Consider the following 14,099-nt stretch of genomic DNA (forward strand, 5'->3'; position numbering starts at 1 on the left):
GCTGACGGGCTGGGGCTCATCCCGTGGGATCTGTCCCTGCAGGACAAGCAGATGGAGTGCATGCGCAGCTCTGCAGCTTGTCCTCTGGCTCCTGCCCGGCCATGTGCACCTGCAGCAATGGCATCGTGGACTGTCGGGGCAAGGGGCTGACAGCCATCCCCGCCAACCTGCCCGAGACCATGACGGAGATGTGAGTATGGGACCCTGCAGTCCCCACTTGAAGCTGGGGGACACGCGGACACGTCTCAGGGCTCAGCCACCCCGCTTTCGCACTGCCCAGCTTTAGCCCTGGATTTAGCTGCATTAAAAATGTAAATAGAGAAATAATCTCCTTAAGGGAATCCAATTACAACGCAAAGCCCCCTTTGGGATGCGAGGCAGGCGGAGCACCCCCAGACTCATGCTGCTAGGTCAGTAGGTGCTGCCCCAGCCCCCAGTGCTTCCCGCTGTGCCTCCCACCACCACGGTTCCCCCCACATCACCCTCCCTAATGGAAAAAGCCCCAACTACAAGATGCAAGTTGTCCCTGGCTTGAAAGGTGCTGCTCTTCTGGGGTGATTTAATGCAAGTTTGGGGACTTGCATCTCCCTAAGCCTGTCACTGGGGTGCTGGGGCTCAGCCAGCCCCCATCCTCACCTCTCCCATCTCTTTGCAGACGCCTGGAGCTCAATGGCATCAAGTCCATCCCCCCGGGTGCCTTCTCCCCCTACAAGAAGCTTCGTCGGATGTAAGCTTGCAGCACATCTGGCCCCAGAACCCCAAATCCTGCTGCCATGAGCACCACAGCAGGAGGATAAGGCTGTGGGGTGTGGGGACAAGGGGCTCAGCCCACCTTCTCCCTTTGGGTTTCAGAGATCTGAGCAACAACCAGATCTCGGAGATCGCCCCCGACGCCTTCCAGGGTCTGCGCTCTCTCAACTCGCTGTGAGTGCTCACACTGGGGGCACAGAGGGCACCCACTGGGTACTGCCCCATGCCACTGCCACCTGTCCTCCTGTTGCCATCCCTCCTCTTTAGGGTGCTGTATGGCAACAAGATCACCGACCTCCCCAAGGGCGTCTTCGGGGGACTTTTTGCCCTGCAGTTGCTGTAAGGCTCTGGTGGGACACTCTGCGGGGATACCTTTAGTGCTGTGGGTCGTGGCATAATAAAAGGACACAGAGTTGGCATCACTTCCCTCCCTCTCTGCCAGGCTCCTCAATGCCAACAAGATCAACTGCGTGCGTGCGGATGCCTTCCAGGACCTGCAGAACCTCTCGCTGCTCTCGCTCTATGACAACAAGATCCAGAGCCTGGCCAAGGGCACCTTCACCTCACTGCGTGCCATCCAGACCCTGTGAGTGCCCACGTGGCTGCAGGAGGGCATCCCGGGGGGTCCCAGCGCGGTGGTAGCAGGTCTTGGTGCTGGCCATAGTCACCCGCTATCCTCGACGCAGGCACCTGGCCCAGAACCCCTTTGTCTGTGACTGCAACCTGAAGTGGTTGGCGGATTTCCTTCGTGCCAACCCCATTGAGACCAGCGGTGCCCGCTGTGCCAGCCCCCGGCGCCTGGCCAACAAGCGCATTGGGCAGATCAAGAGCAAGAAGTTCCGCTGCTCAGGTGAGCACCACCCTTGTCACCTCCAGGGGCTGTGGCCAAATCTCTGCTGTGCATACAGTGGTGCTGATGTGCTTTTTCTTTCCGCAGCCAAAGAGCAGTATTTCATCCCAGGTAAGGGGGGAACCACGTGTGTGAGACTGTGTGTGTGCATATGGTGCCGGCTGCTGTACCCAGGACAGATGTCCCCATGGATAATGTCCTCTTATGGCCCCTCTTTTGTGCACACCGAGGGCTATGGGCACGCACTTGGGACCAACTGGGGTGTGGGAGGACCCAGCCAGTTGCAGCCCCGATACTCTGCTCTCTCTGGCACACAGGGACAGAGGATTACCAGCTGAACAGTGAGTGCAACAGCGACGTGGTGTGCCCCCCGAAGTGCCGCTGCGAGGCCGGCGTGGTGGAGTGCTCCAACCTGAAGCTCACGAAGATCCCAGAGCGCATCCCACAGTCCACAGCCGAGCTGTAAGTGCCGTGCCCTCCCCTTCTGCAGCCACCGTGTCACCGGCGCTGGGTTTTGCTGAGGGTTTGGTTTGTACCAGGCCCTTCGCAGCCATCTCTTTTCCCTGCTGCCCACCCCAGGCGCCTGAACAACAATGAAATCTCCATCCTGGAGGCCACGGGCGTCTTCAAGAAGCTGCCTCACCTGAAGAAAATGTGAGGATCTGGAGGCATGGGGGGGCTGGGAGGGTACATGGGGACACGGTGTGGGGCATGAAAGGGGGCATCTCCTAAGTTGCGGGACCCAGGTGGAGGCAGGGGTCGGGATGCAGCCTGATGGTTCCCCCTCCACGCAGCAACCTCAGCAACAACAAAGTGTCGGAGATCGAGGATGGGGCATTCGAGGGGGCTGCATCCGTCAGTGAACTGCACCTCACCGTCAACCAGCTGGAGTCAGTGCGGAGCGGCATGTTCCGGGGGCTGGACGGACTGAGGACATTGTGAGTGTCCCTGAGCCGTGGGGGTGGGCCTGTCCCTTGCTTCTGCTGCCCCTAGCCTTGCCCATGCCACCAGGCTGGTGCTGTTGGCACCAATGTGGGTCCACTTTGGGGCCATCCCCTGCCTGCATCCAGAGCTGGAGCTGTTTTCTGCTGGGCACAGCTGCAGCCTTTGGGGGTGAACTCCTGTCCCCCACGATCTGTTGGGTCCCACGGTTATGGGGTGCCCTCTCCTCTGCAGGATGCTGAGGAACAACCGCATCAGCTGCATCCACAACGACAGCTTCACGGGGCTGCGCAACGTGCGCCTGCTCTCACTGTACGACAACCAGATCAGCACCATCGCACCGGGTGCCTTCGACACGCTGCAGTCCCTCTCCACACTGTATGATCACTCCAGGGATGCTCACAGCCCCCCTCTGGGGATTTCAGGCCCAGATCTCAGGTGATGCCCTCCCGTTTGCAGGAACCTGCTGGCCAACCCCTTCAACTGCAACTGCCAGCTGGCCTGGCTGGGGGACTGGCTGCGCAAGAGGAAGATCGTGACGGGGAACCCGCGGTGCCAACACCCCGACTTCCTCCGGCAGATCCCGCTGCAGGACGTGGCCTTCCCTGACTTCAGGTGTGAGGAAGGTAACTCGCACCCTCCCGTCCCAGCACCGTCCCTGCTCCCGTGTTGTCCATCTGTCCCCGTGGTGAGCTGGGGTCACCCAGGCTATGGTGTCCACCCGTAAGGATGCCCCAGGTCCCTCTGTGGTACCCTAACCCTAGTCCTAAACCTAATGCAATGCAATGCTATGAATTGAAATGCAGTTTGCTAAGTGAAATGCAAGGCAATCCAATGAAATGAAATGTAATGATATCAAATGCAATGCAATACAAGACCATGCAGTGGAATGCAACGCAGCCCTAACCCTAATCCCAGCCCTAACCCTAACTGGAATCCTAATGCAATGCAAAGCAATGCAATGCAAAGCAATGCAACAGACTACAATATGAACCTAACCCTGACCTTGACCGTAACCCCTAATGCAATAGTATGGAATGCAATGCACCCACGCTCCCACAAGCTGCAAGACTGCATGCACAGCCAGGTGTCCGCTGAGACTGTGCTGCACCTCTGCTTTGGTGCCGAAGTGGGTGATGCCCGGTCACAGGTGCAAGGCACTGAACCCAGCACCATGTAGTGCCTGCGGGACGATGAGCTGTGACCCAGTGACGCTGTGTCTCCTGTGCCCTGTGCAGGTCAGGAGGAGACGAGTTGCATCCCACGGCCTCAGTGCCCTCAGGAGTGCACCTGCCTTGACACCGTGGTGCGCTGCAGCAACAAGCACCTCAAGGCCCTGCCCAGGGGTATCCCCAAGAATGTCACCGAGCTGTGAGTGCATTGCCAAGGGTCTGCCCTCCTCTCCCTGCTGCTGCTTTGTGGACAGGGGTCTGTGTCACAGGGTGCCTGGAGATGGGGTGCACCCCTGTCCTGGCTGGGGACATAGGGACCATCCCTGGGGGTGGCACACCGCCCCTGGGGTGTCCAAGGCAGGGTTGGATGGGGCCCCTATCTGGTGGGGGGCAGAAATGCTTGGGCTTTAAGGTCCCTTCCAACACAACCAATCTGTGATTCCATGACCGTGCCCAAGGGGTGATGTGCAGGGGCTGTTATCACAACACAGGGCTCTGCAGTCCCCAGCAGCTTGCCACCAGAGCTGGCCCATGCTGTACACATCCATGCAAATGTATGCCACCCCCTCACGCCCCAGCACCGTCTCACACACCCTCCTCTCGCCACATCTTCAGCTCCATCTCACACATGCCTTGCAAACACTCACGACCACCCACGCTCACAGCACGGCACGTCTGGCTGTGCACACACGCAGGCGGCTGGGGAGCGGCCCCCAGGCACCAGCCTGTGGGGTATGTGTGTGGGCACACGTGCAGCTCCCCACCAGCCAGGTGGTCTCTGAGAGCCCTGTGGGTGCAGGGAGGTGATGCTGGAAGTGCTCTTGCAGCACAAAGTCTATGGGGCCTTGGTGTATAAAGGGGATATCCTGCTGCTTGGTAACCCCAAGGTGCTTTCCTTCCCTTTCCAGCTACCTGGATGGAAACCAGTTCACCCAGGTGCCGGGTCAGCTCTCCACCTTCAAGTACCTGCAGCTGGTGTAAGTGGCTGAGAGCAGAGCTCACCACTGGGACCTGAGGGTGGCAGTGTGGGCTGTTCCCATGGTGAGCCCTCCCCAGGAGGGACCCCTGCAGAGCCCTTTGTGTGGGCTCATGGCTGGCTGGCAGTGTGTCCCTGTGCCCCTCTGGGTGTGCAGCGAGAAGGGACAGGAGCGGCCGCAGCCCCTGGGTCTGTGTTTTGCAGCGATCTGAGCAACAACAGGATCAGCTCACTGAGCAACTCCTCCTTCACCAACATGAGCCAGCTCACCACCCTGTAAGTGCGGGCACTGGGCTGCAGGCTGCCCTGCCTGAGGGAGGGTGTTCCCAGGGGACACCAAAGACCGGGGGACCTTCCACCTGAGTGAAGCTGTGCCCTGAGCTGATGTGGGGGGTAGGACACAGGGGGGGGCAGTGCGCGGCTCGGGGTGGCCTCTCTGTGTTGCCTCCTTCCTTTGCACAGGATCCTCAGCTACAACTCCCTGCAGTGCATCCCTCCACTGGCCTTCGAGGGCCTCCGCTCCCTGCGGCTGCTGTGAGTGTCCCCGTGTCCCCTGTCCACCATGGGCAGCAGTGACAGCCCAGTGGGCTCTGGCCCCACTGTCTGGCTGGGCACAGCCTAGGGCTCCCCTTGCTGTCCTGGAGCCGCTGGGGTCATGGGGCTCTCTGTCCTCCACAGGTCTCTCCATGGCAACGATATCTCCACCCTCCCTGAGGGCATCTTCGCGGATGTCACCTCACTGTCCCACCTGTGAGTTCAGGGCTGGGGACCTCAAGAACCCATGGGTTTCTCTAGGCTGCCTCCCCTTCCTGCTCCTGGCACCCCCCCAGTTGTTGCTCCTGCTTCCCACATCCCCACCACCCCTGCCCTTTGCTGTGAACTGTGGGATTAGCACTCCTCCATCCGTCAGCATTAAGAGCCCTGCAGAGCCCAGCACTGCCGGCTCGTGCCGCTGCTGCCTCCTCAAGCTTCTCCTAAAGGAGACAGAATGTGGTGTGCACCCATTCTGACCTCAGTGCCCACTCACAGCCCTGCCCTCCCCGCTCCCCTCTGCCACCATCGCAGTGGGATGGGGCTTGAGATGCTTTAAGAACAGGACACAGGCCGGAGGGGGGGTACCACAGTGCTCAGTGCCCCCACTTTTGCCCTGCAGAGCCATCGGGGCCAACCCACTGTACTGCAGCTGCAACCTGCGCTGGCTCTCCAGCTGGGTGAAGACAGGCTACAAGGAGCCAGGCATTGCCCGCTGCGCCGGGCCCCCCGACATGGAGGGCAAACTGCTGCTCACCACCCCTGCCAAGAAGTTTGAGTGCCAAGGTGAGTCCGTGCCTTCCATTCCATGCACGGCAGGGTGATGCTCCACACAGCCCCGTTGCTCCCCACTGCCCCCCAGTGATTATGGCCGCACCCCCCCTTCCTTCCTTCTACCCTTCCCTGCAGGGCCCCCATCCCTGATCGTGCAGGCCAAGTGCAACCCCTGCCTCTCCAGCCCCTGCCGCAACCAGGGCACCTGCCACAACGACCCGCTCGGCTCCTACCGCTGCGCCTGCCCCATCGGCTACAAGGTAATGGCACTGGGTCTCCCAGCCCAGGGTGCACGGTGCAGAGGCATGGTGCAGGGCTCTGCCTGCTCACAGCAACAGGGGGTGGATGGGGGAACGGGGAATAGGGCATGGTACCCCTTGCTGCCATGTGTCCTTCCGTCCCCAGGGCAGGGACTGTGAGGTGGCGTTGGATGGCTGCTCCCAAAACCCCTGTGCCAATGGGGGCACCTGCCAGCCCCAGGATGGGGACAGGGACGGTTTCAGGTCAGCGGTTTGTGGGCACGCATGGAATTTGGGCATTGGGGCAGCAGCATCCCATGGGGATTTGGGGTCTTCTTCTCCTGGGACATTCGCCCGTGCCCTCACCACTGGTGGCACTGAGAGCCAGCACAGGATGCAGCCGTGCCCCCATGCAACCCTGGCTACCCTGAACATTCAGGCATTTCTGGGAAGCGGGGTGCAATTAGCGGCTGGAAATAACGATGGTGCTGTGGGTGGAGGAGGGCTGCACATCCTTCTGCACTAAATGGCCTCTCTTGGCCCGTTGTCTTGGTAACTCAGCATCCTCAGCATCCTCCACCAGCGCCGGGCGCTCGGGTAGGGGCACACAGGGCTGTGCTCCTCAGCGTTCTGTTGGGAGCAGGCTCTACCACGATCCTCTGCCCGTGTTTTGGGGAGATCGCCCCATCACGGTGTTTCCTACCCCTGAGCAGGTGCCTGTGTGCAGCAGGCTTTGAGGGTCCGAGCTGCCGCACCGCCAGTGACCCCTGCAAGGAGCACAGCTGTGAGAATGGGGGCTCCTGCGTGGCTGCTGCCACCAACTACACCTGCCTGTGCCCTGCTCACTACACAGGTACATGGAGCAAAGGTACTGCCGTCCCACTGCGGGATGTGCCCTGATAGGTACCACCTGGCACCCCCTCTTCTGCCCCACAGGGGATTTCTGTGAGCAGCCACCAGATTTCTGCTCGGCCGAGCTCAGCCCGTGCCAGCATGGCTCCACGTGCATCCCCACCAGCCAGGGGCCCAGGTGAGCCCCAGCCCCTGGGTTTTGCTTTCAGGGGGCTGCAGGCAGCTGGGAGGCACTGGGGGAGGCACAATAGGGTCTGTAACCTACCCATGCCGCCCCAGGTGTGAGTGCGCACCCGGCTACGTGGGAACCAACTGCAGCAAGGACTTCGACGACTGCCAGGACCACCGGTGCCAGAACAACGCTCGCTGCGTGGATGAGGTGAATGGCTACTCCTGCCTCTGCGCCGAGGGCTACAGGTACTGCTGGGGGGGCTAACGGGCCGGTCAGGTGTCACCCCACGGGAGGTGGTCCTGGCCACCACATCCCACAGTGTGGACCCCAGGAGGGACCCACAGGGTTCAGCATCCATGCTTCCCTCTGGTGCTGCTGCTGGTGGGGACCACAAAGTGGGTGGGTGCTGTGGGCGGTGGGGAGGGGGCTGCCCCGGCCCCATGCCCAGCGCGCCCTCGGCCCCACAGTGGACAACTGTGCGAGATGCCACCCCATGCCGCCGGGCAGCCCGGGCTCTGCGAGCGCGCCGAGTGCCAGAATGGGGCCGCCTGCGTGGAGCGGGGCTCCCGTGCCCTCTGCCAGTGCCTGCCTGGCTTTGGCGGCCCCAAGTGTGAGAAGCTGCTGAGCGTCAACTTTGTGGACCGCGACACGTACCTGCAATTCACCGACCTGCAGGACTGGCCCCGGGCCAACATCACCCTGCAGGTGAGGGCACGAGGCAACGCAGGGTGACGGGGGGTGGCTGCCGGGTATGGGGTCCCACCTCTCCTACCCCCAGGTCTCCACGGCTGAGGACAACGGCATCCTGCTGTACAACGGTGACAGCGATCACATGGCTGTGGAGCTGTACCAGGGCCATGTCAGGGTCAGCTATGACCCCGGCACCCACCCCAGCTCAGCCATATACAGGTACCGTGGGCCTCCACCCCCTGTGTCCTGACCGTATTGCGTGGGCACAGTGATGCGATGGGGGACAGAGCTCACCCGGTGACACAGCCCTCCCTGCCAGTGCCGAGACCATCAACGACGGGCAGTTCCACACTGTGGAGCTGGTGACCTTCGACCAAATGGTGAACCTCTCCATCGATGGTGGCAGCCCCATGACCATGGACAACTCGGGCAAGCACTACACGCTGAACAGCGAGGCCCCACTCTATGTCGGGGGTACGGGGCTGATGGGGCACTGGGGGCACGGGGTCTGCTGGGCGTGTGCTGACAGCCCTGCTCTCCCCAGGGATGCCCGTGGATGTCAACTCAGCCGCCTTCCGCCTCTGGCAGCTCCTCAATGGCACCAGCTTCCACGGGTGCATCCGCAACCTCTACATCAACAATGAGCTGCAGGACTTCACCAAGACACGGATGACACCCGGCGTGGTGCCGGGCTGTGAGCCCTGCCGCAAACTGTACTGCCTGCACGGCATCTGCCAGCCCACCGGCGCCCAGGGACCCGTCTGCCATTGCGAGCCTGGCTGGGATGGGCCCCACTGTGACCAACCCCGTGGTGGCCCCTGCCAGGGGCACAAGTGAGTGTCCCCTCCCTGCCTGCTGTCCTGCAGCAAGGGCTGCACCCCATAGCAGTGGCTCTGTCCTGTTTGGTGCCCCATAGCGGCTCACCTGCCCCATTCACAACTGACCACTGAGGGTTGTGGTTAGTGGATGTGCTAATGGTTGAACTTGGAGGTCTTTTGCAACCGTAGTGGTTCTATGAATCTGTGGCTCATTGCTACGCTGTGCCATACTGGTGCCACACTGTGCCAGAGCCACACCACTGCTGTGGCTGCAGTGACTGTGCCTGACCCATGCTGAGCTGTGCCTACCCATGTCATGGTGTGCTGTGCCACACCTGTGTCGTGCTCTACCTATGTCATGCCTTAGCCACGCTGTGCCTGACCCACACCGTGTCGTGCCATACCATCTGGTGCTGGTACACCACGGCGCAGGCACTGCTGTGTCATGTCAGACACCTGATGGCTGTGGCTGCCCACAGGTGCGTGCACGGGCTCTGCCTGCCCCTCGACGCCCTCTCCTACAGCTGCCAGTGCCACCAGGGCTACCAGGGTGCCCTGTGCAACCAGCCCAGCACACCGCCCGACCCCTGCCGCCTCCTGTCCTGCCACCACGGCCGCTGCCGCCTCACCCCAGGCGGCCAGCCCGTATGTGAGTGCCATAGCGGCTACAGCGGGACCCTCTGTGACCAAGGTAGGCTGCAGGGCGGTGGGTTCGGGGCAGCAGCGCTGGGGGGACCACACTCTGATCCTCGCTGCCCCACAGAGCCCGAGTGCCACGGAGAGCCGGTACGGGACTACCACCAGGTGCAGCGGGGCTACGCCATCTGCCAGACCACGCGGCCGGTGCCCTACGTGCAGTGCCGGGGCACGTGCGGCGGTGACACCGACACCGGCTGCTGCATCGGGCTGCGGCCGCGGCGCAGGAAATATGCCTTCGAGTGCAGCAACGGCGCGACCTTCGTGGAGGAGGTGGAGAAGCCCAGCAAGTGCGGCTGCAGCCCGTGCCTCTGAGCGCCGGGGTGCGGGGGCTGCTGCGGACAGCGGGGGGGGCAGCCAGGAGCCCCCGGCACCAGGAGTTCGCTCTGCCCTGCAGCCAGGGGCCGGGATGTTGCCAAAGCCCATCGCAGTTCCCACCACTCGGAGGAGCCCACCGGGGCTGGAGGAGGATAGATGTGTTGCATCTAGAGGGTTGGAAAACAAAAAGGAAAAAAAAAAAAAAAAAAAGGAAAAAAAAAACCACAAACAAAACAAGTGTGTAGATAGAGGATTTTTTTAAGAACTTGCAGCTACACAAGTGTGTCTCGTGTGGGAGCTGCTCTGCCCCTCCGCCTGCTCTCCCTTCATCTCCCTGCCTTCTTCACCGCCGGGGGGAACGTGTGAGGCCTCTCCGTGTGTCCCCCTGGCAGCTGCACATCCAGCTGGGACCTTCCCAACACCCTGTGCTGGACCTGGCACTGCAGTGCCTCATGTGCCACGGCTGCCAGGAGGGCTGAGCTCCGCGCCGGTACCCCCTGGTTCCCAGCACACCTAAGTCCCCCTTCCCAAATGGCCCTGGCCCTGCTGCAGCAGCCCCTGCAGCCAGTGTTCGGTGCCAGCTCAGCCCACAATGGGGACACGCTGGGTCAAACAGGATGGAGCCAGGAGTGGCCTCACCATGCAGTGCCAGCCCTGCCCTGGCACAGGGACGGGGCCCCTCTCCCTGCTGGGCTGTGTGCAGGGGTGTGGCCATGCTGGAGCTCCCCAGAGGATGTCCCTTAGATGGCTGCTGGGGCACAGGTTTGTGATGTTGTCAGCCCTGTGGACGCTGGGGCAGCTGAAGGCGGAGATCCCAGAGGCGACACAGAGTCCAGCACAGGTCCCAGCAGGTCCGAGCTGTCAGGTCCACCACACAGCAGTGCCAGGGGACATGTCGACAGGGCAGCAGGGGCACCACACTGTGTGCCGGCCACTGGTGTCCCAGGACCGAGGGTGACGGGCCAACCTGGGGCAAATCACTGTGCCACCCCCAGGGCTGCGGCCGCAGCTCTCCCCATCACATCACACCAGCGCTTCACCGCATCCCGCTGGGTGCAGCCGGCTGATGGGTGCCATCGCTGTCCCCACGCACCCAGGACATGCCACCGCCTTGGGGACATCTCTGCCACCAGCACCCTGTGCCACACGGCACGGCGGGACGCTCTCATTCAGCCCCCAGCCGGGGCTCGGTTGTGTTGTGTTTCTGTTCTTGCTGTAAGCTAACCGCTAAAGTATCTCTTTATACAGAATACTTACAGATTCTAATATATATTTGTATTTCATTTTGTTATAGTATTTTTCTATGTTCGGGGTCAACAAATGCTGTTTTCTTTTTGTTTACAGATGCTACTGGGCAGGAACGTGACGGTGGCTTTGTCTGGCCCGCGCGGTGTGTGTGTGTCACTGTTGCAGCCGCCGGTTTGCGCTGGGCTGGGGAGGGCACCCTCCGCCGGCAGAGGCTGTGTTGTTTTAGGAGATGTTCGGTATTGTCTATGTTGTCCTCCACGTGAACATGACATTGATTCATTCAGAGGCCCGGCCTCGTCTTTACGGGGACACGCGGAGGGGGCGCAGGGTGGGGACGGCGTGGGCAATGGGGGGACCCGATGCTGCCGGGGGGTGACCTGGGCAGGTTGTGCCCTACGGCCGCGGCCCACGTGCGCCATCCACGCCTCCGCCCTCCCCCCATTTATCACAGCAAAGCGGCTCTGATATCAAAGAAACGTTTAATAAGCTGCAATAAAATACGGACCTTTAGAAAGCTCATCATCGGGTGAATATCAACAACAGAGGGAGAAAAAGAAAACAAGGCGGTGGGAGTCCGTGAGGAGCTCAGATCTGAGTCAGGGAGCTTTACCTGGAACAAGAACACAGCTTCCTCGAGAGTCTAAACGACAGGAGCACAGAGTTCACAAAATGTCAACATTGAGAGAGTCGATACACAGCCAAAGTTCAAATGACCCAGCTCTTATAGCTATACATATCGATTTAAAGCAACTTAATATAACTTTATTTCATTTTTTATATACACGTTCAAAGGTTCGTCAGGTGAGGTATGTAAACATCATCTAATGGAAACCCCTCTCCACCTTTCCGACTGAGGATTCACAGCAGACGTTTCGCTTTCCCCCAGCACGGCGCCGAGCGAGCGGCCGCGCTCCCCGCACACCGTTCCGACAGTTCACATTGGTCAGGCTCCGACATACAGTACCGGACAGGAGGGCTGTTCGGATCAGTGTCTAAAGTTCAGCCTAGAGAAACGAACAGAGCGACAAAACTCTTTCCAGGGAAGCAGACACAGAGGAAGGGCAAACATTTGCTATCGGGGCGGAACTGAGATTCAAACGTTGAGCATCTTGGAAAGAAACATATTGGGTTGGTTGGGTTGGTGTTTTTCTTTCTTTTTTTTTTTTTTTTTCTTTATTTTTCCACACTATGGTTCCAAAGGTGAAGGGCTCTCATGAGCCCCTCCGTCTCAATCCCATCCCATGCTCTGAAATGAGGGACCCGTCACTGAGCAGCAGGGCTGATCCCGTAATGGGATGGGTGCAGCAAAACGGGGTTAAAAACAGCCAGAAAAAAGCCACACACACATAGGAAAAACACACACAAACAGGCAACTGACCTCAAACCCTCCAATAAACATGGCAGAAGGGCAAGCAAAGCGACCTTACGGGGCCAGCTTTGCTGTGGATAGTTGCCCCTCTGCCCTGCTCTGCGGGTGCCTTGGGGTCAGAGCAGCCCTACTTGGAACAGCCCTGGGGCAGCTCCTCCAGACCTGCACCCCACACCGGGCTGAGCCCCCATCACCCAAGCAGACATTATTACTAAAATCTTATTGCTGGCAGTGCCCCCACCCTGGAGACCCCCACCCCCCCCCCTCCCAGCTCACCGCCTCTAACCGGGTCCGACATCATCAGAAATGAGATGAAGAGTTAATGCTTGGACACCGATGGGACGGGACCCCGCAGCTGCCCCATCCCGCTGCGCCATCAGGCAGCCACGGCAACCGCCAGTCAGAACAAGAACCTACGGAAAGCCCACGAAATAAATATAAAAAACCCGACTATTTACAATATTAAATCCATGAGAATTGAGAGAGAGAGAGAGAAAAAAAAAAAGTCTTTTCCTGCCCCAAAAGCTTAAAAAGTAGGTTAGCATCCTGCCGCCTAGCACAACACTATCTTACATGGCACCTACACATAATATATATTCACATTTCATTTTAAAATTAGGTACTCTTACAAACAGACTTAGAAAACATTGGCTAGCGAGGCGGCCTGGCGGGCCAGGTGACACCGCAATGGTCACCACGGTGCCCTCTGTGGCCACCCCACAGCTGCCAATGTGCCCTGAATCAAATGCCAGCTGCCTGCGGCCCGGTGGAAGTGCTCTCAAACCAGGGGGGTCTGGTGGGGGGGGGAAGGGGGGGATCGTGATTCCGCTAAGCCTAGGGGTGATCTTAATACAAACTCCTGAGAACATCTTAGAACAGATGGATTCATTTCACAACCACCAAGCGAAGGGACGGGCGGAACGGAGGCTATGATACGTGGAGCAGGGAGCGGGGATGGAGGCAAACTCCAAGAGTTGGATGAGAAGTCAGCCATCAAGGAAAGCTGAAGGGGTGGCGGTGGCAGCAGCAGCCAGTACTGCTGTGATGGGGGAGCACTGGGGGCACAGCTCTGGGGCTGGAGAGAGGACATCGGGGAGTAAGTGGGGAACGGAGCAATGCAGTGCTGCCTGGAAGAGAAGGAGAAGAAAATCAAATCTGGGCACTGATGAAGAAATGGTGGTGATGCTACCCTGCCACATGGCCACCTTGCATGCAGACCCCTTCATTTGCTAGCAAACTAAAACATCCCTCCATCCTTTCCCAAAACACAGCACTCGCAAGCACAAAGCACATCTCGTCAGCTGCAAGACCCAGGAGCTACAACTGGTGTCAGCGTGAGAACACGCACAGGAGATGAGGAGGGGATGGCACCTCCTGAGTGGCAGCACAGAGCTGGAGATGCCTCCCAGCAGGAAGCCGCCCTGTTTTTCTGGAGATGAGAGCATTCCTGGCCGACCTGCGTTGCAGAGAACTTGCATAGAGCACCGCTGTGCCCACCCTGACCTGGGCAGAGCCATGCCCAAGTGCTGGCTGCAGTTGCTCGGCCACAGGTGGCGGCTGCGCGCTACCCATCAAAGACAAAGCCCCTCCTGAAGACCAAAGCTGTCACTGTTAAATAAAACAGAAGAGCACTCTGCTGCCTCGCCAGGCACCCCATCACCTGGTCTGCTCTCAGCCTTCAGCCTAACTGACAACTCACATT

The 14,099-nt window shown here is 59.9% G+C and overlaps 2 protein-coding genes across 2 annotated transcripts in view; one reads left to right on the top strand and one right to left on the bottom strand.

Moving 5' to 3' along the window:
* Positions 1–11,313, top strand: part of SLIT1 (slit guidance ligand 1) — a 31,265-nt gene extending 19,952 nt beyond the window's left edge. The window contains exons 9-37 of the mRNA NM_001277336.2: positions 43–190; positions 656–727; positions 853–924; positions 1,018–1,089; positions 1,193–1,336; positions 1,437–1,600; positions 1,688–1,711; positions 1,918–2,062; positions 2,180–2,254; positions 2,395–2,538; positions 2,777–2,920; positions 3,002–3,168; positions 3,781–3,913; positions 4,623–4,691; positions 4,895–4,966; positions 5,153–5,224; positions 5,369–5,440; positions 5,844–6,007; positions 6,131–6,255; positions 6,401–6,498; positions 6,948–7,087; positions 7,171–7,264; positions 7,366–7,503; positions 7,726–7,963; positions 8,037–8,167; positions 8,268–8,422; positions 8,493–8,781; positions 9,246–9,457; positions 9,530–11,313. Coding sequence (NP_001264265.2) covers positions 43–190; positions 656–727; positions 853–924; positions 1,018–1,089; positions 1,193–1,336; positions 1,437–1,600; positions 1,688–1,711; positions 1,918–2,062; positions 2,180–2,254; positions 2,395–2,538; positions 2,777–2,920; positions 3,002–3,168; positions 3,781–3,913; positions 4,623–4,691; positions 4,895–4,966; positions 5,153–5,224; positions 5,369–5,440; positions 5,844–6,007; positions 6,131–6,255; positions 6,401–6,498; positions 6,948–7,087; positions 7,171–7,264; positions 7,366–7,503; positions 7,726–7,963; positions 8,037–8,167; positions 8,268–8,422; positions 8,493–8,781; positions 9,246–9,457; positions 9,530–9,777 — 3,821 coding nt within the window. The 3' untranslated portion in view covers positions 9,778–11,313. The remainder of the gene's footprint in view (positions 1–42; positions 191–655; positions 728–852; positions 925–1,017; positions 1,090–1,192; positions 1,337–1,436; positions 1,601–1,687; positions 1,712–1,917; positions 2,063–2,179; positions 2,255–2,394; positions 2,539–2,776; positions 2,921–3,001; positions 3,169–3,780; positions 3,914–4,622; positions 4,692–4,894; positions 4,967–5,152; positions 5,225–5,368; positions 5,441–5,843; positions 6,008–6,130; positions 6,256–6,400; positions 6,499–6,947; positions 7,088–7,170; positions 7,265–7,365; positions 7,504–7,725; positions 7,964–8,036; positions 8,168–8,267; positions 8,423–8,492; positions 8,782–9,245; positions 9,458–9,529) is intronic.
* Positions 11,314–11,490: 177 nt separating this feature from the next.
* Positions 11,491–14,099, bottom strand: part of LCOR (ligand dependent nuclear receptor corepressor) — a 73,320-nt gene continuing 70,711 nt past the window's right edge. Inside the window, exon 8 of the mRNA XM_025151753.3 lies at positions 11,491–12,032. Within this exon, the coding sequence (XP_025007521.2) occupies positions 12,028–12,032 (5 nt within the window). The 3' untranslated portion in view covers positions 11,491–12,027. The remainder of the gene's footprint in view (positions 12,033–14,099) is intronic.

This window comes from Gallus gallus, chromosome 6 (genome assembly GCF_016699485.2).
Source record: "Gallus gallus isolate bGalGal1 chromosome 6, bGalGal1.mat.broiler.GRCg7b, whole genome shotgun sequence".
In the NCBI taxonomy this organism is placed as follows: Eukaryota; Metazoa; Chordata; class Aves; order Galliformes; family Phasianidae; genus Gallus; species Gallus gallus.